This window comes from Misgurnus anguillicaudatus, chromosome 12 (assembly GCF_027580225.2).
Source record: "Misgurnus anguillicaudatus chromosome 12, ASM2758022v2, whole genome shotgun sequence".
NCBI lineage: Eukaryota > Metazoa > Chordata > Actinopteri > Cypriniformes > Cobitidae > Misgurnus > Misgurnus anguillicaudatus.
The window spans coordinates 18,909,718-18,932,925 of record NC_073348.2 but is presented as its reverse complement, the minus strand read 5'-3'; the positions used below and the strand labels follow the sequence as shown (position 1 = coordinate 18,932,925).

Below are 23,208 nucleotides of genomic sequence, written 5' to 3'. Positions count from 1 at the left end.
ATGTACAGTAGTAAATAATTGATTTACCGCCACCAACAAATAATCGACACTAGAAAATAATAGATTTTCCGTTACTAGCAAATAATCATTTTTGAGACTTTTGCATTTGTGATTGTATAATGCTAAGTTGTTTTAACCCATGGTTGGGAAAAATACGAACAAATCCAACCGTTGGGTTTACATAATTCTTGCTGTGTTGTTTCAGTGCATGGTTGGGTCAAATATAGAAATTTTCCATGTTCATTTAAACCAACTGTTGGGTTTGTCTATATTTCATCCACTCTCAAGGTCAACAATCACAGTAACACCCTCCAATCACGCAGGGGCCAGGATATTTTTTAAGATTAAGATTTCTGGACACTCTCACAGCTCTCTATATAACTGCAGTCCACTCTGTTAAGAGCCTGCAAAGTGCATCTTACACTGTTAATATTGTCAGTAAGTGAATTAAAACAACATCAGAATTTTCTCCCATAATTACTCACTAATGTATCTGAGGGTGTGTTAGTGTTTACTAAATGGGTTATTGCATAATCTACAACAATCTGTCAAATATACAGTAACAACAAGGACAAATGTAGTAGTAGGTTCGGTTGATGTACACTTCAGTCACAGCTACTGCAATGCAGTACAGCTGTTTTATGTAAAGCCAAAAACTGTCTTTAGTAATAGTAGACAATGTACATATGGATTATCATTTGTTACAGTGTCACACAAACAGCACTGTTTCCTTTCAGTTGGCAGGGACTCAAGATGAGTGCCAGCGAACAAAGCAGCGCTGGTGAAACTCGAGTGCTCCAGTACGTCAGCCTGGACTGCTGCCTGCTCGACAGCTTTCTCTCCCCGTGAATACTTCTCTTTGTTGGATTTGTCCCATCTTTCAATCAGCACACTCTTAGGGGCACAATCCAGAAACCTTCAGCTGCTCGATCTGTCTCTCCGTCTGCTTGTCTGTCTACTTGCTGTAACACACGAGTTATAGACAGGCCCATATGTTAACTTTTTCGCATTTTTGTGGGAAAATGCGCAGAACTGAGCAAAACAGATTTAAACATGGTAAAGTTTGTTTAATGAAGCTGAAAGTACAACACTCCTAAAAAAACAGTTGAACAGAAAATAATAAAAATGACATAATTTACTCACCTAATGCCATCCTAGGTGTACGTGACTTTCTCTCTTTAGCCGAACACATTTAGACCTCTGCCAGATAAAATATGCAGCAACAGCTACCCAACTTCCGGGAGACTTTCCTGCTATTGAAAGTTACCATGGGGATTTTCGGGGTTTGTGCAATATCTTGCGCCTGCTGCAGCCATGTTACGGCAGCAAAGTTCTTGATTATTACGCCAGAATGAGAGAATAGTTCCTAGACATATCTGCCTAGAAAATCACAAAAATTTTAATTTTCCGTCTGTCTTAGTACACAATGTAACTACAGAAGAGTCAAATTTTAAATAAGAAAAATATTGAAACTCTTTGGCATTTTTAGCGCAATGCTAATGGTCTAATGCGATTCAGTGGATTATGCTAAGCTATGCTAAAAGTGGTAGCGCCAGACTCAGAGATCAGCTGAATGACCTCCAAAACGGTAAAAATCAAATATTTAACTCTAGGGGAGCTGGAAAATGAGCATATTCTTTAAAAAGTGTAGTGTCCCTTTAACTTCAGGGGCCTCATTTATAAAATGCTGCGTAGAAACCACCCTACATTTGATCTAATGATCATTTATCAAAAATGCGTATGTGTAATTCATAAACGCGCTACCCCTTTCATTCAGACGTAAAGTCTATAAATCACAAATGATCTTGAACTTGTGCGCAGTGTAGCAGGTTCAGATCTTTGCCTTTAAACGATGCACAATTCATGTCATTGACATATAAAATAGCACTTGGCAATGTTTAAACCCTTTTCGAGCACAAGATTATATATATTTTTATGTATTTATTTATTTTTATTTTCAAAAACCGGCGGCAATGAGACAAGCAAAAGTGCGTACGTCTGCTCAGACCCTGACGTAGCGCTAAGCACTTTTCCACGTCAAAGACAGTTTTTATAAATATGGACTTTGCCGTGGATTTTTGCATACGCACTCTTTACGATCAAATTTGTGCGTACGCACGCTTTATAAATGAGGCCCCAGGCCATGGGTGAAACCGCCTACAGAATTTCACAAATGGAGGTTCGCCAACCGCTGGTTCGCGAGGAAATTGCAGGGAGTTCCTGCGACAATAAAAAACAATGAATTAATTACAATTAAATCATAAAATGTAAATGAATAGTTTAAATTATCTAAATAAAACAATTACTAACAAAGAATATATATTTTATGTGTTTAATTTTAATGTCATGTGACCATGCACGACACTACAATATAACAAAAAAATTAGAACTCATGCAAAATGAAAAATGTGTTTATAGATCTACAACTGATAAAAACTTTTAAAGGAACAGAATGTAAGAAATCTATATCAATTAAACTAGACATTAAGACATCATTTTCATTTCAAATATTTATATCACTGACAACAGTGGTCCGGCCAGGATATTGTCATTTAAAAAGTGGAGTTGCAGCCCTCGACTTATGTTTGTGTATTAGCCACCAGTTGTGAGATTGCAGTACCAGTTTTAGCCACAAGTTTTGTGACTGCAATACCAGTTTTGACCACAATCCTACATACTGTTCCTTTAAACAGATAAAAAAATAAATGTTTTTGAAGTTGAAAATGTGAGTTTGCTATTGAATTAATGAAATATTTACTTAAAATCAAGGGGTACTTCAAGTAAATAATTTAGGTCAAGAGGGTTCGGCTGCCCAAAAGTTGGAAAACTGCTATAGTAAACTGCAAATACTATAAATATTGAACCTTATATGCGACCCTGGACCACAAAACCAGTCATAAAGGTCTTTTTTAAGATGAATAAATAAGCTTGTATGGTTTTTTTAGGATAGGACGGTATTGGCAGAGATACAACTATTTGAAAATCTGGAATCTGAGGGTGCAAAAAAATCTAAATATTGAAAAAATCACCTGTTGTCTAAATTAAGTCCTTAGCAACTACATTGATTTAGTTTTGATATATTTACGGTAGGAAATTTACAAAATATCTTCACGAATCATGATCTTAATATTTGCTATAATAGAAAAATCTGTAATTTTGACCCATACAAATATTGTTGGCCATTGCTACAAATACACCTGTGCTATTTATGCAAAATCACTGGTGTTAAATGTACACCGCTGGTAAGTCCCACGCTGTACACCAGTAATTTGCTGTGTAAAGTTTACTGTAAATACTAAAGTATGTCTGTTTTCATGTGGGCTGGTTGTATTGTAGGTATAAATGTGACAAAGAGTTCATTTTCCATGAAAGCAGCAAGTGTTCCAAGACTTAAAAGACTATCACGACAACTCACGAGTCAGTGGGTTCAATTATTTTTTGCTGAAGGCGAGATCAGTTTTCACGTGAGGCTCTTGTGTAGGGTCAGGTCTCATTTCAATCCAATCTCACCCCACACCCTTCACATACAGACCAACCAATTAGCGGCAGTGTATTAGTGGCGCACTAATGCAACATCACTGCCAGCATAAACACTCCACATTCAAGAGCTACTCGTGACTTACTACAGCATAGATGTGTTACAAAGGAATTTACTTTCCACTTCGAGAGTCAGACACTTCAGAGATCTGTAATGCGCCTTAAGTAGCCTGTTTATATGCATTACTCGTTTTTTTAAAGGTTTAGACAGGCAGCTAAAATTATTTTTCATTAAAATAAGCGAATTACAAAGTGTTCTTGTAGTAAAACATTATGTGACAAAGTTCATGGTTCGATTCCAGGTAACTCACGCACTTAAAGGGACAGTTCACCCAAAAATAAAAATGATGTCATCATTCAGTTCTGGGTGAACTATCCCTTTAAGTCGCTTTGGATGAAATGCATGTCTGCCAAATGCATAAATGTAAATAAGATTTAAGCTTGCATTTCACAGACAGGGTCACATACACAGTCCTAAAGATTATTTGACATATAAGATTTGTGTGAAAGCCTTCAAATAGCAATAATACACCAGACTGAACACAACTTGCAGTATGAACATACACATGTGGGTCATTCTACAGAAAAGGTGGAAATCGGGTGATGGAAATCTGCTTAAATAAACTTCTTTAATAGCATTAATTAACTTGTCAAATCTTCGAATCCACAAAACGGGGAGCTTAATCTAGGTTTAACCTTTTAAATACATTTTAATAAAGAATCTATGACATTGTATCTTCAATACCTGACAAAATGAGAATATAATAAAAGATAATGAATATTTTAAAACTTATAAACTTAAGAATTTTTCCATCTTGTTTGTTTTTAATGCTTTTATGTTGATCATGTAAAGGAATAGTGCTTAGGAAGTACTCATGTAACACCAATGACGGTAACACCAATGACAATTTACAGAAAAAACGAACATTTTAACAAAATGGCTGCCATTAGCCATGTGCTCTTTTATCAGAGATGTAACAATCACATACTTATTCAGTATAATGTATTTTTATGTAAAGATCTTAACACTCCCAGCTATAAAAAAAGAGTAACACTAATGACATCCAAAAAATCAAAATTCTTAGATATATCATGATATTTTAGACAAATAAGGTAAGACATCTCACAAACCTTTTGCCTTCCTCCACTGCACTTCTTCCACTGACCTCTTGACCCATGAAAACTTCAAAGAGCTGATGCATTGTTTCAAAATTAAAGTGCTTTGGGGGACAAATGTTTATTTGATATTATTCATTGTAATAGTGTATTTTTACTATTTCAGTGTTTTAGTAAATTCATACAGGGTTAAAGGTAAATATAAATTAGATTTGTTTTATAAAAAACCATGGAAGTTGAACTGTGTACTTCTTATTTAAAACCATGTATGGTCAAAGGGACAGGGCCATTTTTCAGGACCAGACATTTAAAAAAAAGTTTTAAAAAAGGAAAAAAAGAAAATGAAATAAATAAACTCTCTCATCATTTTAAGGACAGTCTATATTTATTAAATATATATCATTATGGAATTATTAGGCCAAATTAAATGATTAAGGGGTCTGCAAAAGCAAGGGACAAGCATTTCCACCTTTTTTGGAGAATGACCCATGTGATGACAGATTAAGACTTCATGTAATGTGAATGAATGAGATTTTGGGTCTCGGCTGATGCTGGCACGACTTTAGATGACTTTCACATGATGCCTCAGAGCTTGTGTTGGTCATGGGATATGACCCAGTCACTTCCTGCCTTTATCTGACACAAAAATGCTAGGAATCTGGGCTACAAGCCGCTCACATGTCACACTAATATCACACTGGTATGAGGATTAATCCTGTTTCTTCAGCATGGTTACACAACAAGAACCACATTTGCCATACTACATTTACTACGTTTACTATACTTGCAGTACATTTACAGTGAATAGGATCTTATTGAGCTATTATTAAGATCCAGAATATTATTTATTGTTGTCTCTTTCTTGGATTATCAGATACTTATTTTTATTTTTCAAGACTTGTTTACTGATACAGAGACACAACAAAACAATTTGTGAAAGTGGTGATTTCATGCGTATTGCGTTAAACGTATATTGTCAGTTTTTTTTTTAATAAACTTATTTTGACAACTTTGTTGTCCGTATATTTTATTACAGTGTTTTCGTGTAAACACCATAATTTGTTTCCTCTGTCCCCAGTCTTTTTTTAATCCTTCCCCAACTCCTTCCAAAAGATACAGTACATAAACTCACAAAAGCACGCTCCTCCCTTTTCCCTTAAATGTGCTTTTAATGCAAAAAAAAAATAAAAAATGTATTAAGTACATTAAAAACATGCTACAAAATAATTTGTTATTCGTTTAATTTCCCCGAGAATCTGGCAACCCCAAAGCAAGCCCTCCTCAGATGGACGCAGAGGTAATGTTATTTGGGCGTGGCGCGTCTCTTGTATCTCGTGCATAATGTCCATATCACACTCAGACGCACAGAGACGTATCTGTCTTATCTAGCGACTCGCCTCCATTGGGGAGTGAGAAATTTGAGCTGGCATGTGTGTGTGCTCGTGTTGGATACTGGCAGTCCCACTGAGCCATCTGCTGTAGCAATGTGTCACTGTTATTAGGGATGGATGACTTGTGTCACATAGAGCTGCTCTTTTACAGTCTGTGTCTCCAGCTGCAGCCACTACAGACTGAACAAAGGAGTCGTCTGGCAGCCGGTGAAGGATCTCATTGCAGGCCAGATTAAATATATCTTGATTATTGCCTATATATTTATTATTGATTTGAGTGCGTCAGTCACCCCTGAGCCTTGCCAAAATAACAATTTAACTTCAAATGTGCCATTAAATAAAAACTGTATTTGTCTAGGCTTAGATAAATAATACGAGCTCTGTACATGGTAACGACATATTGTGAGCCTCAAACGCGTTTGTTTCCTCAGTTTTCTGTAAATAAAAGACTGCTGGAAAACAGGCCAATCTCAACATAACACCGACTGTGATGTCACAGTCGAGATGTACGCCCCCAACATTCAATTACACATTTAATAAATTATAAAGTTGTTAAAATGCTAAAAAACAGAGTTGTGACTGCTGAGTTTGGGCTATATGCTAGTTAATGCTTTATGCTAGCGTTTAGGCTGAAGTTCTTGACGTTACAGTTACATTTGGCTGGTCCTTAATGAAAAAAACCACAAACTTATTACTCAGAAACGTCCATTAACAATCTTCAAACTGGTAAAATGTATTATATCATGTAATGCACTTTAAGTCACTTTGGATAAAAGCGTCTGCCAAATGCATAAATGTAAATGTTAATGTAATTCCAGATTTGAACATGGGTCCCTAGCCACCAGATGTTACAGTATATAGGTTGCAACCCATATGGCAAAAAATAAATTTCTTTGGCCAAAAATATGTTTTAAATATATGCTAAATACGGAAATGCAAAATAATAAACAAAACTATGTTATCAGTGGTGTATAAAGACCTTTTTATAATGAACCGTTATGTGTTTATTACCTAAAAGTTTTTATCTACACAGAGGGTCCCCTTACATGGAAGTCGCCATTTTGTGCCGGCATGTTTCTACAGAACCCCTTAATGAACAATTTTTTACTACGTTGTCTCCGATGACATGTTTGTCCGGTGGTGGCTACCGTAGCTTCTCTATGTGATTAAAAAATGAGGGGTAAGCAGTGAACTGCGCCATTGGTTGCAATTCACCAGCATCTCACCACTAGATGCCACTAAAATTTACACACTGCACCTTTAAACTTAAATATATTTTACAATAAAAAAATATATTTTATTTTAACCTTTATTAACAATACCATTACACTTTACAAAATTTATAAAGTATAAGTATAAAATTATAAGTATATATTTTGCTGCTGGGCAATAATTAATCGCATACAAAATAAAAGTGATTTTTAGCATAATATACAAGTGTGTGCTGTGTGTAATTATTATGTATATATAAATACACATGTATTTAAGAAACATTTACATGTGTATATATATTTATTTATATTTTTATATATTCTATATTATATATAAATGTAAAAAAAAAAATATAAATAAAAATGTTCTGAAATGTATATGTATGTGAGTGTGTTTACATTTATTATGCAAAAATTAACTTTTATTTTTTATGCGATTAATCGCGATTAATCTTTGCCCAGCACTAAAAAATATTTAATTTTAACCTTTTAAAACCTGTTACATACAACGTCTTTCCTTTAATGTGACGTAAATATAAATTAATATAAATGTATATGTATGTTGTCCATCAATGTGTTTTCTCCTGCATCTATTAATGTAAAGCTGCTTTGAAACAATTAACAATTGTTAAAAGCGCTATATAAATAAAATTCAATTGAAAAAGTATATATACATTTCAAAATATACAAAAACATGATTTTTGTGTTTTGAAATATATTTTTGCCATATGGGAAGCAAGCATGTTTTCCATTCCACAGCTAATGTATGAACTACATAGTACCATATTGTCTCGCATGTCTGAGATGACTGATGTTAAAAGCGTCCATGTAAAGCTTTATCACCTCTAACCCGAATGCAGCTTGTGGTTGTATGCATTTAGACACATGACTCGTAGTCTCCATAGACACAAACCACTTCAATGCCCGCCCATCCCCCTAAATGATCCAATTACCAGAAACACAGTTTAACATCAGGAACCTGTTATCACGTGACTAACAGGTCTGGCAATATTTCATACACTGTTTTCACTCTGTACAGATGGAGCATAGCAATTTGGAGAAAACAAATCTTAAATATTTATTCATATAGATTTATTATAATATATATTATTGCTATTGATGCCAGTGTCTTTAATGCCTAACTAACATAAATATTCTTTTAATTGATTAAAACCACATTTTGTTTATTCACATTTTCCTTTCCTTTAAGTGTAATATACGGGTCTTATAAGTATTGATTTAAAGTATTGCTCTAAACAACTTGCACTGACATATCTTAAAATACACCAGTGTCCTTTGTTTTGCCTCAAAATGCACACAAGTAATGTTTTTAGTAAGGCAAGTTTGTTAAAACTAGTTATATTTCCTAATTAAAGGAAGGTCTAGTCCTGTCTTAAATTAATCCCTGTCCGGGCGGGAAACCACCCCAAAATGTATTAAATAGATTTGCAGGTCATCCAGATGGGAAACAGGTGGAGAGTAGGTTTATATGTTTCACATTATATATTTTCAATATATTGTTGGAGCTCTGCAAACTCCAATTAAAACACAAAACAGATTTATGAAACACGATGATCCTTGATTTATTAATTCAAATGATTTGTGCTTCAGTGATTTTGTGTGTGGGCTGCTGCCCTCTGGTGGCCAGATGATTAACAACAAACAAATCTGTGAAAAATTTCGAAGCATGACAGATTTGTATTAAAGATACAAAAACTAAACGTATATTCTAAAAAATAATAAAATATATTATGTATTTATTTCTTAATAATTCTAAAAAACAACAATGAAATAGAAGCGGATATATTTGAAACAGAATATCGCCGATTGGCAGCCTACAGTAGGCTGCCAATCTAAATATAGAAAATCATAGATTTAGGGGCGGTTTCCCAGACAAAGATTAGTTTAAGCCAGGAATAGGCCTTAGTTTAATTATGAATAACTAGTTGTAACAAACATGCCTTACTAAAAACATTACTTCTGTGCATTTTGAGCCAAAACAAAGAGTACTGATGTATTTTAAGATATGTCAGTGAAAGTTGTTTTCAGTTTGGGCAGCTGTTAAATTTTTTTTAGTCTAGGACTAGTCTAATCCCCGTACGGGACACCGCCCCATAAATAAATGTAGATATAGAAAATGGATTGTGTCGTTGAAGATCGAGACAGTATAACTCTGCATACAGGATAAAAAAACAATTCAGATTCATAAATGCTTAATCATTATTGCTGTTGTTTGGGTCGTTAATAATAACTGTGTGAATGTGTTTTTTACAGCTGATCTGGGGTCAGAATTTCAAGATGTGAAACCACACATACACGAAAAATATTCTAGTAGGCCTATTTTTCCATCCTACCATACTTCAGCATTTAGTAAATCGTAGTAAAATTTCTAGAGTGTTTTTGAATTTCAACATAAATATTACAGTATTTACAACTGCTCAATTCACTATAATTATTTTCAACCCAGCATTGGGTCGGGACAAACACAACCCGGGTTGTACTTTAATCTAGGATGGGTTATTTTAGTTAATTTAACACAACTGTTGGGTTTGTCCATTTTTTGTTCCAACACTGGGTTGAAAAAACCCAACATTTTAATTATTTTTTTATTATTTTGTGTAATAGTATAGAATAATATAGAATAGTGCATTAAATACTACAGTAACTACTAGTTACTACAATTTACAACAATTACTATATACTGAAGTATACTACAGCAGGGGTCTCCAACCTTTTTGTGAGCAAGGGCTACCACAATGGATAAAACAATCTGGAGGGCTACTTTTTGATATAGTCATTTTGATATAGTTTGATATAGTTTTTGATATACTCAAAACTGTTTTGTTGATTTTATTTGTTTGATATTTTTTAGTATTGTTTGAAATGTTCACATACGTAAGCCCATCTAATATAAAAATATGTAATAAATAAATATCACAATTGAGGCTATTAATAGAATAGTCGATGTTGGAGACCCCTGTACTACAGAATAGTCATTACAGTCAACATTTGAAGTGGATCCAAACCTTTCATTAAAGTTGTCTTAAAATTTTGAACAATTCCCGTTATTGTCTTAGGACAACTTTGATGAACTTTTTTGATCCACTACAAATGTTGACTAGTGTAATACTTACATTTTATGCAATATATAAAAATATTCATAATTTTTATGCAAACATTAAAATCTTCAGTGTAAATAAATCTTGCACTGTAAAAAATCTGCAGCATTTTTGTCAAACCAACATAATTTTTTACAACATGATCTCACAAAGTTCCGTGGGATTGTCACAGAACTCCCCGCTAATCCTTCCGCGGGATTCTCACGGATCTCCGCATTTTTCCGTGGCCCTGCCACGGACTTTCTTTTCTGTGACATTTTCACGGATCGGTTACTCAACTGCTTCTTCCCACTCTCAAACCACTGTCGCCTCGGTCCAGGGTTACCCCAACCCTATGTCACTTTAACTATTGGTTTATACTATTTTTTCTGATTTATTTTTTTATATTTTCTAAACTTTAAACAATTGTCGCCTGGCGTTGGAGTTGGGTTTGGATAGGGATGTAATTTTATGTAAATCTAACCCTAAACCGAAGCGACAATGGTAAGAAAATAGGACGGAACAGTTGAGGAAAAGAAAGTCAATGCGAAGATCCGTGAGAATGCCACGAAAAAAGGAGCAAAAAACCCTGTGACCATCCCACGGAAATTCGCGAGATCTGATCAGGTTGATTTTTTAAGTTAAAGTAACAAAAATATAAGTTAATAATTTTAACATGATTTTATAAGTTCACAAGCCAAAACTTAAAATAGTAGGTTGAATTGACTAGCAAAACCAAGTTGTTTTAACTTCATGCTGCATTTTTTTACAGTGTTGCAAATTTTTGGTTTGGTTTGGACTGCGTAAGTCATTTTAACTTCCTATTTTAAATTTAACTTGTCAGATTAAGTTTAGGAATTTCAACTTGTTTTCATGAGTTGCTGTAACTAATCAAAACAAGTCGAAACAGATTAACCCAATCTGAGAAGTTAAAGTGTAGTCAAAATTTAAAATAGTTAATTAAGTTAAAATGACTTAAACTTAAACATTTATGGCAGCGAAGATTTTTTTACAGTGTTATATTTCAAAATAAAATACCTGTCCTTCAAGATAAGAAAGGAAGGAAACGGGTTTAGGGTTAAGGTTATGGGTCAGGGTCATGTACTGTTCTATCAGACAGAGCAGGATTACATAGAGAGCAGATAGCAGAATAAACAGATAGTTAGTCAGAGGCAGCATAGGTTAGAGCAGTGATTCCCAATCCTGGTCTCGAGTACCCCCTCCCAGAATATTCTAGATGTCTCCTTATTTAACTCTGGAACGAGGCTGATAAATTGGTTCAGGTGTTTTAAATAAGGAGACATCTTAAAATTTCTGGAAGGGGGCACCCGAGGACCAGGACTGGGAAGCACTGGGTTAGAGGAAGAGCAAAGGTAAGAGCCAGACCTCTGTTCCTACAAAGATTCAATCTTACTCCTCAAGACTATAATAGAGGAGTAACTCTGATTACTGACTGCTGAACCTGGAAGGAGGTCTGTTTTAGGAATCACATCTGAAAGGAAAGACACGAAGACGCAGAGGACAAAGCAAGGTACAGGTGTCATGACATTTATTCAAGGCATGCTACAATTAAAGTCGATTAGGAAAACGTCAGCAGAGACTCTGGGTGGGTATTAATATTATTATTAATAATAATAATTCTAATAATGATTATGCATAATAATAATAGTAGTAATAATCATAATAAGCCATTCATATACAAACAAAAAATTGCTTTCTACAAAAAGTACAAATAAAATCTTCACTCAATCATGCACTGCAAAAATTAGAAAATATGTATCTTTAATAGTTTATCTTCTATTTGCATTTATTACATCAAACCCATAAACCGGATACACTCGTGTCTCACCCCAGTTCTCACACACACATCACATGAACTGCTTTACAAATGAAAGCTGGTACTGGTATGATATCAAAATACAGAAGACAAAGTGTGTATTTCTGTTCATTTTCATAAATATAAAACCAGTTCATATTTGCGTTGTGTTGGTATATCTTGTTCCCCGAAACCATTTTCTTTTTTTTGGCCAGGTTAAAAAAACACTAAAAGGGAACACATATTTACAGCATTAGTTTCGTTTTGGTAGTGAAACATTCATAAAAACTATAAATTAGATATTTCATTGCGTGTCAGACGTCCTGAGGTCAACTCGGGCGTTTTTGTACGCCCCTTTCGTTTGAGTGACACCTCAGTTTAGCCAGCCTGATCTCGCGGGAATTCGTATGTATTTTACGAGTTGGCTAATTCGTACAAAGTGAATCGTACAAAAACATACGCTTGTCGTATAATAAAACGATAACGAAACCCCATGCGTCACATGGGCGAAAGCAAATCGTACAAAAACGTACGAATGTGGTCATATGAATTAGCCACCTCGTAAACTACGTACGCATTGCCACGAGATTGCGTTGGTTTAGCGAATTAAACGTAACTCCTCCCATTTATGCAAATCATACAGATCAGTTAGCATAAACGATAGCCCATAAATTTTTATAAATGAGAAGAAAATAGAAAGCGTTATGGCTGCAATTTGTACTAGATTTGATTGTAAGGGTCAACTTTACATAACGTAATAATATTAAAATATTTCAGTCGCACCTAAATAGTGCTGCACTGTTTCCAATTCGATTCAAGTCCTTTGGTTTTTGTTTTTTTGAGGTTGGTTTATTGTACATTTTAAAGTAAAGCTTTAAATATGGAATTTATGAAGAAATTTTACAAAAGTTAAGTTTTTTGTCAAGATAATCTTTGATAATCTACCAAGGACAGACTGAGGCCGTTCATGAAATACTGAAAGGCTGTTTAAATGAATCGCCAAGGGCCGTGTAACACATTCAGTATCGTACATGAGCCTGGTTTGCAAGGGAAAGGATATGGCTTGACCTTCTGAGTTTTAAATAAAACAAACTGCGAACGTACTGCGGGACACGCATGCGTTTCTCAGACTTGTAACAATGATCGAAAGTGAAGACTACAAGACGTTGGTTTCTGATATACAGCCAGGAAATAAGTTACAAATAAGCTCGATGAAAGGCACATAAACTTTGGTCCTGCATTATTTGTGACTTTTGTGTAGTAAAAAACCTGGAAAAACCATATACATGTAACCGTTTCAGTGACCGTGGATATTGACGAGAAAACATAGTTGTTTGCCTGAGTCAAGACATGGTTGGAAAATATTGAGCGTTATGAGGCATCATCTGACTTCTGTGACACGTTTTACGGAGTCTGGCTTTTCTCCTGTTCATAAATAAAAAGCGTTCCAGCCGGCAGCAGATTGTGGCCGACTTGCTGCATACAGTATATTAAAACTTCCCGACACTTTCGATGAACATGACCTTTTAGTATTTGGAGCAAGCACGTCGTTTTTTTTCTCTCGCTCCCCTGCTCGTACATCAATGGAGACTACAGACTCAGAACTGAACAGAGTGACAGACAACCATCTTGAACCAGTTTTCACACTCCAAATAAGAAAAACCACAAACAACCCAAAATAAGGAACTAAACAGATAAGTATCGCCACAGCAAGAACGAAACCCCTTAAAATTAATCTATAAGATACAGTAAATAAGATATCAACTCCAAAACACACAGCTGGAGATCTCAGGTGTATCATTGTCACTCGAAAGCAAAATGGAAGGCAGACCTGAACTGTCTGAGTGGATGCTGTGGGCTTCTGGGTCTCCGTGGATTCTTTATCAATTTTGCATTCAGGGACACATTTAGATACCAGAGAAGTAATCAGGTTTGAGAAACAGAACAGTGTTTGTTCCTCCTTTTTAATCTATGAATTTTGATGACCTTTCTAGTCGTAGCACATTTAATTTGCAATTTTCTTGGACTGATGTGAAACCTTCAGTGCTATTTAATAACTACTAGAGATGCACCGATATATCGGACAATAATCGGTATCAGATGTTAAAAGCAAATTTTCGCACCATCGGCAGAAAGTATAACAATAATCGCCTGATTATTCCTGTCCATTTAAAGGGGGCAGGAACCAAATCAAAATGCGATTTGTGTTAAGGAAGTGTTATGAAAAATCACCAGCTTGATGTATATATCGGGCAATAATCGGTATCGGATGGTAAAAGCAAAGTTTTCCACACCATCGTCCAGAAGTTTTACAATAATCGTCCGATTATTCCTGTGCATTTAAAGGGGGGCAGGAAATGAATCGAATTGTGCTGTGTGTAAAGGAAGTGTTAAGAAATATCACCATCTTGATGTATATATCGGGCAATAATCGGTATCAGATGGTAAAAGGCATTTTTTCCACACCATCAACCGAAAGTTTTACAATAATCGGCCGATTATTCCTGTGCATTTAAAGGGGGGCAGGAACCAAATTGAAATGTGCTGTGTAAAGGAAGTGTTAAGAAAAATCACCAGCTTGATGTATATATCGGGCAATAATCGTTATCGGATGGTAAAAAATTATTTTCACACCAGTTTTAAAATAATCGGCCGATTATTTCTGTCCATTAAAAGGGGGCAGGAAATGAATAGAATTGTGCTGTCTGTAAAGGTAGTGTTAAGAAAAATCACCAACTTGATGTATATCGGGAAATAATCGGTATCGGATGGTAAAAGCATTTTTTTCCCCACACCATTGTCTGAAAGTTTTACAATAATCGGCCAATTATTCCTTTGCAGTAAAAGCATCACACTGTTTCTTAACACTTCCTTTACACACATCACATTACCGGCTAGATGTTTAGTGTTGATAGTAATAAACTAAATGTTACTAATTCATAAAAATTAGGAAATAATATATTAATATTCAGAATTTATGTTAGTTAGAATGTCAATTTGAGTAACAGTTTTGTTTTATATCCAAGACCAGTTACTTTGAAACAACTTAATGGAACGAAAAGAATCAAGTTTTAATTTGCATATCTTGCAAAACTGTGTCATTATTATTATTATTATTAATTTAAATGAAAGTATTGAAGATCAAACCACCAAATTACTGGTATTTATAATCGGTACCAGGAGACATTACACCTAATAATCGGTTATGTTATCAGTAGAGAAATTTAGTATCGGTGCATCTCTAATAACTACAAAAGTATTCTGCATGCTTGTGGACAAGACATTCAGTTATGGATGAATTATGAATCATCAAAGATTGTTTATCAATGTGTTTAAAAGCTTGTGGATTGTTTAATCTGCACGAAACTTCACAGATGTGCTCATATCACAGCATAATAACAACATCTACAGCGACCTCCGTAATCTCAGATCAATAAATATTTCTATCGCGGTTGGAGGAAAAACATTTTTCTAGACCATAAAGGCTGCGTATAATATGCAAGCACATATATGTACACTTCACACGTTCATAAATGTAAGGAGAATAGAGACCCACAGCATACTCTGACCATTGAGTTCACCCTTCATTTTTCTAACAGAGAAAAATGAAAAGAGCATTCACAGCACCATACATCATAACTTACATCGCATATCATTTTAAGACCACATGGTACTGAGTCCCCACAAAATACACATCTATAAGAGCTACACGACAATAAAATAAAATAAAGATAAAATCAACCCTTTCACCAATCCCACAATAATAGTACATAAGATATTTCAGGTAAAATTTCTAAAACCTATTTGATTATGAAACACATAATAAGGCACAGAATAAGAAATTAGGTAAATACACAGTAAATATGATTTTTTTTCACCATGATTTCTTGAATGATTATAGTGGTACAAAAACCCGATGAGGTTTCAAATTTGATTTTTCCTCTTCCATAAAAAAGAACAAATTACCAAAAATAAGTAACTTCTTTTTGTTTGCAAAAAATCTTGACAATCCTTAAGATATACAGACCTGAATAGTTTTGCTTTAAGACTGTAAACGTCAACAAAATTCAATTTCTTTTGAGAAGTGAAAGCGATGTTTCGAAACGCTTCGGGTGAAACCGTCCGAAACTAAATAAAGACACTGTCGCTTGCCTTGCATTCACATGACCGTTATGCCGATGGGCCGCAGTTTAAACATACACTGACCGAGGCTACGGCGCACAGGCACAAAAGATGATCCCTTTACATGCTACTTCACACTCGTATGGAATGTTAAGGCCTGATCATCACAAACAAGGCTTGTACCCACATATATCAGGGAGTCCTGCACATAAACACGCATGTAAGTTTCTGTATGTGGACGCTATAGCTTGTTCCCAAACCTAGTGAGCTGCCTACCTAAACAGCGCATTAAGGCATCACTGTGCATTCCAAACAATAGGCAGTCACTTCATACTGCGCTCCTAAGATACCTCGTTTTGGCCAAAATCTAAGGCAACATCGCATGTATCTTTTGTAAAAGAAGGCAATCCCAGAATGCACTGCGATAGGCTTGATCTAATTCATCAAGGATGGCAGAGAAATTATTATAAATATATGTTTATAATAGGTCTTTAAATGACAGCTGTTTGAGGCACATGCGATCCAAAAGATCTCTGTATGGTCAAACTTTGCTAAGCCCCGCCTTATAAACATCACTCACCATCCTGCCTTAGCAACTGTTGCTATCCTGCATATTATGTGGATTTTTTGCATCTGTTTAGCTGTGCAATTACACAATGCCTGTCACAGTCAGGCACAGTCACAGTGACTGCACTTTCATTTCTGTACTTACACTAAAAAAATATATTTTAAATATAGAAATACAATTTTTCAAAAAAGGATGAACCCAATTCATTGGGCTGTAATTTAACCCATGCTGGGTCATTGGGTTAAATATAAACATTTTCTAGGTTAATTTAAATTCTGGGTTGACTAGAGATACATAAGCACATCCAAAACAGTCTTGACCAGGAGCAAGATCAAAGGACGAATCAAAAAATAGAAAAAAGATCTGCACACTGTTCTGATCCCTTTATTCAAAAAGTTAAAAAAGCAAAAGCAACATTTTTGACCGAATCGTTGCTGATTTTTAACTTTTGGAAATAAATGGAACATAACAGTGTGCAAATCCCTTTTCCATCTTCTTGACTAGAGACGCACCCATATAAATATACTAGTCAACATTCGAAGTGGATCAAAAACTTTTATCAAAGTTGTCCTAAGACAAGAACGGGTATTGGGTATTGGTTTTAAGACAACTTTTAGGAAGGGTTTTGATCCACTTCAAATGTTGAGTAGTATAAATATTTCCACCAATAGCCAATTAGTCAGTAATATTCTGAAGATTTCGTTTTCTAAAATGTTATTCATTCATATAATGACCATTAATTCATTGCATTTTTCTGTTTCCTTTGATTGGCAGGATATATTGGCCATGACCATCGGCTGTTTTTAAACTATCAATCGGTACCGATATTGGCCGATATATCGGTGGATCTTTAAGGTTGCCCCAACGCTGGGTTGAAAATAAATTAGCATTTTTAGAGCATATAATTTTTTTTATACAGTCAGAGGATTTTTTATTTTTATGCATCTTTGGTTTGAACTGCGATTTAATTTTTAATAATTAATAATATCTTATTTTTACTGTTACATTTATTTACTATGTATCTTTTTTTCTTTGATAATAATTTTTATGTAAAGCACTTTAAATGTGCTATACAAATAAACTTGCCTTGCCATTTAATATTAGGCTATAAAAACCTTTTATGTGGAATCTGCAAAAAGTAAAAGTTGGATCAAATTACAAAATTATTCAATTGGTAACGCCTAAAAATTTGAAGCATTTAAGTAAATTTTAAGTTGAAAATGTTTAAATATTTTAGGTGTCACCAACATTACTTTTTTACTTAAAAGTAAAAATATTTAAGTTTATAAAACTTATTCTTTTTTTTGAAGTTACCAATTGAAGTAAGTTTTTTTAAGTATACACTGAAAAAAATTATACATTTTTTAAGCTAAGTGGTTGCAATCAATTCATTTAAGCTACATTTAAACAAATTTTTTTTACTTTATTTTACTTTTTTTGTTTAAATGTAGCTTAAATAAACTGATTGCAACACTTACCTTAAAAAATTGAGTAAATTAAATGAATCATTTTTTTTCAGTGTACCAGCTTTCACTTTTTACAGTGCATGCAAAAATATAGTAAAAAATAGAATTGTATTTATTAAAGCCTACATTACACCCAGATAAATTAAAATAATGTTAAAAATGTAGTGCTAAATACTCAATTCACATCATATCAGTAGCAGATGCAACAGTAACTCAAGAGTTCACAGTACCGTAGTAAAAATACTGTAAAACACCCATGTCTTCCTAAAGCTTTTCGAGCAAGCAACAGTAGCTGAGGACAGAAGTGACTTTTGTTCATGAGTTGCCCAAATCTTCTAAATCAGTGACTTTATAGAGGTTCAATGGAGGTTAGGATGCTATAGACAGCAGTCAGCTCACTAGGTTTTAAACAAAGTAAATCTCTTATACGTTTGTGGAATATTTGGTTTACTCGGATGCGGCGGCATATAGTGTGGGACTGCAAGGCAAAAGAGAGTGTCCTGTGTTTCGATGGTTTCTACAAAGCCCATATGGCTGCAAACTCTCACACAGAGCCAATGAGATAAAGAACAGAGGAAATAGAGCAGAACTTCATCTGCCCCCATGTGGTGAGAAGAGAAATGAACGAAAAGAAAAAGGGAAAACAGAATATGTAGGAAATCATGAATTTCACGTCATCTAGATCACGGGCTACACCATTCACATTCAGAATTTCACGTGGGAGGAGGCGGGGCCTCCGTCAGGCTGGCGTTGCTGATTGGAGCGTCCCAGTAAGACTGACAGCTGGCCGTAAATTTCCGGAACGATCCCGCGCGTTACGCGAAAGGTCTCTCCGGAAACCGATCGACTGGACTGACGGTTGACATCAGGCATCATCATTGTGCGCAGATGTACTCTGACAGCGTCGCAGGTGCAGAAGCCCATGAACGGCCGTTCTGTCCGATATAAAATTTCCATTATACAAGAGAGAAAAAGAACAAATCACACCATTCACTATCTATTCACAGACGCTTACCATCTGGCTATGCATCTTTGCACGGTAAACAGATACGACGACAACATTCCCCGTGGTGCCTGTCTACAATTCGAATCAAGCAAAGTGCCAAGAAACAACAAAAGGTTTGTTTTGCGAATTTGAAATGAACTCGTTCTCGAATCCATAGCACTCGTTTTTAATGCTACTCGAAGGAAAAGGACGAGCCCGTCGCTACAGATTTTGTTTTCCAGCAGCACCTTGTCATCGACATTCATACGGTGACCTCTTTTGCATCCAACACATTCCACAGGAAATTCTGAAATTGCGATGAACGGCCAATGAGAGTGAAGGTGTCGGATTTTGGGGGATGCACAGAAGATGAGACTCCGGTTCTTGCGTAGGTCAGGGGGTCACAAGGCTATTGGGCTACAGGAGCTGTCAGTCTCCAATGCTTTTGGAACAAGAAACCGAAGAACCTTCCTCAGCGCTGAACGGTCACGGCGTGTCCGTCGAAGTCTTTACCTGCAATTGACTATATAGAGAGTCTACTTCCTCCCAGGAACATCGCGTTTGCTTGTGGACGTCCCGTGTGTCTCCAGCCCTGGTTGTGTCGTGAGAGTAAAAGTAATTTATTCTCAAGACTTGACGCTCTGTAGTAGTCTGTCATTTCATTTTTTGTTTCATTTTTACTTTTTTGGAAAAATCTCTAAAACTACCCCATTAATATTTGTAACGTTTGTGAGAGGTCCTCAGCCGGTTGTAGTTTCTCTGAAGGAAACAGTCAAACTGAGGTTCAAAGGGCTGGACTGGGGAGAAACGGGGAGAGGGTTTGTTTGTAGTGAAGGAGCTGCTAGATGGTGGACTTGGAGAAGGACACTCGCAGGTGATGGTTTTCTCCCAGGTCGTGGTTGTGAAGGTCGATGAGAGCCTGGATGGCTTCCTCCACCGAACCCAGCTGGATCAATGCCATCTTGCGGTCCTTCCTGTCAATCATAAACGGTGAAGTGAGTCATTGTGGCAGTGAATAAGACACTTTGCAATAGACTAGATAAAACGGGCCATTAAAATGAACTACAAGGTCAAGGTTTATTTATATAGCACCTTTAAACAACATGAAGGTTGATCAAAGTGCTTCACAAGCAAAACAACAATGCAATAAATTATACAAGCAATTAAAACAACAACTACTACAACTCCCTCTGGTGGCAAAGTAATGCCACTACTTCTTAAAGGGACAGTAACACAAAAATTAAAATCGAGTTATTATCATTTACTCCGTATTTCAAACCAATTCCAGAATTTTCTTTAAAAATAAATAAATAAATAACACGAATTAGTGAAATGTTGCTCTTATTTATATAATGAAAGTGAATGGCGACTAGGAACAGCTGTGGTCATATTCACATGTATTGTATTAAATAAAGAAGCTTGTATCTAACATACTGAACTTTTTGCGTTCAATGCACAAAAGAAGGTCATTCAGATTTGGATAAATGTGAGGGTGAATAGCAACAATCTTTTCTGGGTGAACTGTTGCTTTAAGATGCCTGAGCATTGTTCCTGGAGGCAGTACTTACAAAACAGCTTCTCGTTATCATGTTGTCTTAGATTAAAGGGTACAAGGACACCCTTCACACACAGTATGTAAACAAAAGCATCTCTTTTTATCAACATTGACCAGGTAAATAAACGTTGAGGACAAAAACAAAATTAAAGATATATGTTAGACTTACTGGAAAAACTTGAAGGCCTTGACCGTGTATCCAGAACTGGCAAATAGGTCTTTCAGAAAATCATCCGTGGTGGAGGGACTGGAAAGAAAAGAAATAACACCTGATGATAAGCATATTTGAGATAATCATTTTCTCTGAATACACAGCGGCCACATGTGATATGAAATTTTACCATAGCACTACTAAAGAGTGTAATAAAGACCTAGATTTACAATTTAAATGGGGTTCCAATCATTTGTGACCCAGTCTTTTTTTTTTTACATAAAATCATCCTATGTTATGTAAAGATCATTGTGTAAAAATATAACCGTGATGTCTTTATTAATATTGACCGAGTAAGGTCATATCAAAGATTATTATCATCGTAAAACCATACTTTGATGCTTTTTATTTCAAAGACAGAGTCACAAAAAACACTTTTTTCAGGGTATGATTGACATTTAAAATACAGTGAAATGACAAAATGTAAAACAAAATGTAAAAATGCTTATTTACTGTACTGTAGATATTTCTGTCAAAACATCTTCCCTCTTGTGGTGACCCTGGACCAACTGAGATTTATACATCATCTGAAAGCTGCGTAAATAAGCTTTCCATGGTGTATGGTTTGTTAGGATAGGACTATATTTGGTCGATATGCAACTATTTGAAAATCTGGTATCTGAGGGTGCAAATAAATCAAAATATTGAGAAAATCGCCTTTATGGTTGTCCAAAGGAAGTCCTTAAAGGAAAACATCACCGTTTTCAATATTTTACTATGTTCTTCCCCCAACTTAGGTATGTATTAATTTGTCTATCTTTCTTCAATGCATGCACTTAATCTTTGTGCAGCGTGTTGTGAATGTGTTGGCGTTTGGCCTAGCCCCATTCATTCCTTAGGATCCAAACAGGGATGAATTTAGAAGCCACCAAACACTTCCATGTTTTCCATATTTAAAGACTGTTACATGAGTAGTTACATGACGCTCGAGGGTGAAAACGTAAAAATATTTTATCGGATGTGCCTTTCGTTTACACGGCGACGGCGTTTTGGGGGGTTAAAAACGCAAAAAAGTGAAATCACCCTCCAGAGTGAAAATCTTAAAAACGATCTACCGTCGCGTTCTAAAGAGTAAAAACGCAAAAGTCTGCTCACGGTGGCTCTCGTCGTGTACCATTTACGTCACAGGCATGCGCCAGTTCAGGAAAATAACAACAAACATGTCGGATTATTTCCATACGTCAGACCTTCAAGTTGCCATAGCAGTTCTGATAAATATACAAGAGTCTTTCCAGCAGTTGTACGAAATATTCACAGCTAGTATTACTGATCAGAGAAGGCGCATTAATTACTTCAGTGAAACTGTTGATGCGCCAATTTGTCGGAGGCAAACCAGACGGCTTTGGACGAGCCTTGGGAGAACCAGGAAGAAGGTTGTCCCCAGCACACGGACCTGGTGTTGTTGTGTGTCAGTGCTTCACATTGCCACCTAGCCGCCTGGAGTGCATACTACATCGAATATCACACACTTTTGCGTCACCATATACACGCAGATTTCCCCCTCAAAACGCTCGTATAAAAAGTGATAACGCAACGCCACTTTTGCGGTTTCTTTTCAGATCGTTTCCATGTAAACGTAGCCTTAGTTTGCAGCACTTCGACCTCAGGCAAAGTAATATTAAACGAAGTCACGGCAAACAGCTTAAAAAAACGTCACATTTTATTTTGTGCCACCATACTTACTCGTGTAACTACTCATGTAAGAGTCTTTAAATAGGGAAAACATGGAGGTGTTTGGTGGCTTCTAAATTCATCCCTGTTGGGATCCTAAGGAATGAATGGGGCTAAGCTAAATGCTAACACATTCACCACGCGCTGTACAAAGATTAAGTGTCCGCATTGATAAAATATAGGTATGTATTAATTCATCTAATTTGAGGTAAGAACACAGTAAAATATTGAAAAACTGGTGTTTTCTTTAAAAACTGCATCCTAAATAAAGTTTTGATATATTTACGGTAAGAAATTTACAACATATCTTCATGAATCATGATCTTTACTTAATATCCAAATGATTTTTGGCATAAAAGAACAATCTATAATTTTGACCCATACAATGTGCTATTTATGACTGATTTTGTGGTCCAGGGTCACGTGTGTGTGTGTGTGTGTGTGTACATGAGATATAAGGG

The 23,208-nt window shown here is 35.6% G+C and overlaps 1 protein-coding gene and 1 long non-coding RNA gene across 8 annotated transcripts in view; both read right to left on the bottom strand.

The window, feature by feature from the left end:
- Positions 1–5,581, bottom strand: LOC129446315 (uncharacterized). Its single transcript, XR_008645156.2, has 3 exons — positions 4,669–5,581; positions 1,144–1,380; positions 1–962 (listed from the first exon to the last, which is right to left on the bottom strand). It is a non-coding gene; the product is annotated as an uncharacterized lncRNA (long non-coding RNA).
- A 6,304-nt stretch (positions 5,582–11,885) lies between these two features.
- ptbp3 (polypyrimidine tract binding protein 3) overlaps positions 11,886–23,208 on the bottom strand; it is an 83,854-nt gene continuing 72,531 nt past the window's right edge. For 5 of the 7 annotated variants that reach the window (XM_055208943.2, XM_055208947.2, XM_055208945.2 and 2 more), the window contains 2 exons: positions 21,035–21,112; positions 11,886–20,284 (listed from right to left, as the gene is read on the bottom strand). In XM_055208943.2, coding sequence (XP_055064918.2) covers positions 20,152–20,284; positions 21,035–21,112 — 211 coding nt within the window. In that variant the 3' untranslated portion in view covers positions 11,886–20,151. Of the gene's footprint in view, positions 20,285–21,030; positions 21,113–23,208 lie in introns of those variants that run through there. The other 2 variants (XR_008645433.2, XM_055208944.2) reach the window with 2 other exon arrangements.